Source organism: Oncorhynchus mykiss, chromosome 3 (genome assembly GCF_057628025.1).
Source record: "Oncorhynchus mykiss isolate SJ-2025 chromosome 3, ASM5762802v1, whole genome shotgun sequence".
NCBI lineage: Eukaryota > Metazoa > Chordata > Actinopteri > Salmoniformes > Salmonidae > Oncorhynchus > Oncorhynchus mykiss.
The window spans coordinates 90,289,483-90,291,982 of record NC_143024.1 but is presented as its reverse complement, the minus strand read 5'-3'; the positions used below and the strand labels follow the sequence as shown (position 1 = coordinate 90,291,982).

General features: G+C 49.6%; 1 protein-coding gene across 2 annotated transcripts in view; it reads right to left on the bottom strand.

The window, feature by feature from the left end:
* Nucleotides 1–2,500, bottom strand: part of LOC110504857 (ephrin-B2a) — a 39,365-nt gene that overhangs the window by 19,895 nt on the left and 16,970 nt on the right. For both annotated transcript variants that reach the window (XR_016494883.1, XM_036975296.2), the window contains exon 2: nt 1,515–1,795. Coding sequence is in view for 1 of the 2 variants with exons in the window: in XM_036975296.2 (XP_036831191.2) it covers nt 1,515–1,795 (281 nt within the window). In the remaining variant the exon portion in view is untranslated. The remainder of the gene's footprint in view (nt 1–1,514; nt 1,796–2,500) is intronic.

Genomic DNA, 2,500 nt, shown 5'->3' with positions numbered 1-2,500 from the left:
TGTTTGAGGGGAGAAATTAGTGTGTCAAATTATATTCTGAGAGAGTGTGTAATACAGAGGTGTAGACAGAGAGAGAGAGAGAAAAATGATAGAGAGAGATAGAGTTTATTTCACTCTTCTACCTCACTTGCTTTGGCAATGTTAACACGTTTCCCATGCCAATAAAGCCCCTTGAATTGAATTGAGAGAGAGAGAGAGAGAGAGAGAGAGAGAGAGAGAGAGAGAGAGAGAGAGAGAGAGAGAGAACTTTGTTGACAGAGGCTGGATGTACGATAGGATAGCTGTGTGTGTGTGTGCGTGCGTGAGAGACACAGCTCATCAGGTCCATTACGGTTCATTATCATAGTGAGACGTTCAGCCTGCTGTTACAGAAATCAACTCATTTGTAGGTATGCAAAGGCTAGTTCACTATTAAAACTACATTTACCAGCCACCCCTACAGGCATGGCTAGCTTACAATACCTATTCTGGAAGAAATTCAAGGGACTTTTCTCACTGTATTTTCCTAAGTAGGCTCTCCTTTCATTCCCTCCCATCATCTCCTCCTCTCCTCCTTTCCTCTCCTCCTCCTCCCATCCTCTCCCACTTTCTCCTCCTCTCCTCCTCTCCTCTTTCTCCTCCTCTCCCACTTTCTCCTCCTATCCTCCTCCCCCTTCCCCAGCTTTCCTCCTCTCCCCCTTTCTCCTCTCCTCTCCTCTCCTCTCCCCCTTTCTCCTCGTCTCCTCTCCCCCTTTCTCCTCCTCCTCTCCTCTCCCCCTTTCTCCTCCTCTCCTCTCCCCCTTTCTCCTCCTCTCCTCTCTCCCTTTCTCCTCCTCTCCCCTTTCTCCTCCTCTCCTCCTCTCCTCTCCTCCTATCCTCCTCTCCCCCTTTCTCCTCCTATCCTCTCCTCTCCCCCTTTCTCCTCCTCTCCTCTACCCCCTTTCTCCTCATATCCTCCTCTCCTCCTCTCCTCTCCCCCTTTCTCCTCCTCTCCTCTCCCCCTCTCCTCTCCCCCTTTCTCATCCTCTCCTCTCCTCCTCTCCTCTCCTCTCCACCTCTCCTCTCCTCCTCTCCTCTCCCCCTCTCCTCCTCTCCTCTTATCCTCCTCTCCTTCTCCCCCTTTCTCCTCCTCTGCTCCTCTCCTCCTCTCCAGTCAGTCAGAAAGATGGCCCTCCCCAAGTCTGACAGCTCACAGATGGCAGTGGTAGAGCCTCCCAGATGGTACTGTCCACTCCACGCCACCCCCCGTCACTACCACACAGATGGTTTATTCCAACAGCCATTTTTTTTAAACCAGGGGGCCATCACAGCATCTCATAAAGTACAAAGACACTCTAAAGTTACACAAGTATGCAGACACCCTGGTATAAAGACACACTAAAGACACCCTAATATAAAGACACCCTGGTATAAAGACACCCTGGTATAAAGACACACTAATGATTGGCTATCAAACACAAGAGAGTGCACATGATTGGCCAAAATAATAAAGACAGTGCAGTATAATCTATGCTACGTGTGTCTTTACTACTCACAGATGATGTAGTAGTCTTGTCCTCTGAAGAACTCCAGGCCCCACAGGTTGGGGCTGAACTCCTGAAACTTCAGGGTGAACTTGACATCCTGGTCAGGCTTCACACAGTTGAGCAGCGGCGTGTCAGCCTTGGTGATGGTGCAGCTCTCCAGCTGCTCCCTGGGAACCATGTGGATCTTGTAATACTCTACCCCGTCAGCTACTCCGTCCACACGTGGGCACACTATGTCCAACTTATCCCCTATCTGAGGATACAACACCAAGCCCTGTCCTGGCACGAATCTGAGAGAGAGAGAGAGGTTGGGGAAGAGAGGAGAGGGGGGGGAAGAGAGAGAAGATGGGAGGAGAGGAGAGGGGGGGAGAGAGAGAAGAGGGGAGGAGAGGAGATGGGGGGAGAGACAGAAGAGGGGAGGAGAGGAGGGCAGGAGAGTGAGAAGAGGGGAGGAGAGAAGAGGGGAGGAGAGGAGATGGGGAAGAGAGAGAAGAGGAGAGGAGAGGAGAGGAGAGGAGAGGAGAGGAGAGGAGAGGAGAGGAGAGAGGGGAGGAGAGGAGAGGAGAGGAGAGAGGGGAGGAGAGGAGAGGAGATTGGGAAGAGAGAGAAGAGGAGAGGAGATGGGGAAGAGAGAGAACGAGTTAGATACGTTCAACATCTCATTCATTGTCAGATGACATCAGATGACATCTCATTCATTAGGTTTCAGTATTTGTGCAACATGAAGAAATGTTTTCCTCCCAAAAAAAAGACAAACGTCAATTTAATTATTGACGAGTTAATTACTAATTAGCTTCATCAATCCGGGCGATGATGAATGGTAATGACGGTATAGCGGTTGTTTTGGCAGAAGTGGCCACAATATTTCAGGACAAAGTCAAAGAAGTGTTTAACACCAACCTGGCTGTGAAGGAAGGAATGCGTAATTAAACAGATTCGGGGTAAGAGGTAACTCATTTATACTGAGGTAACTCATTTATACTGAGGTAACTCCT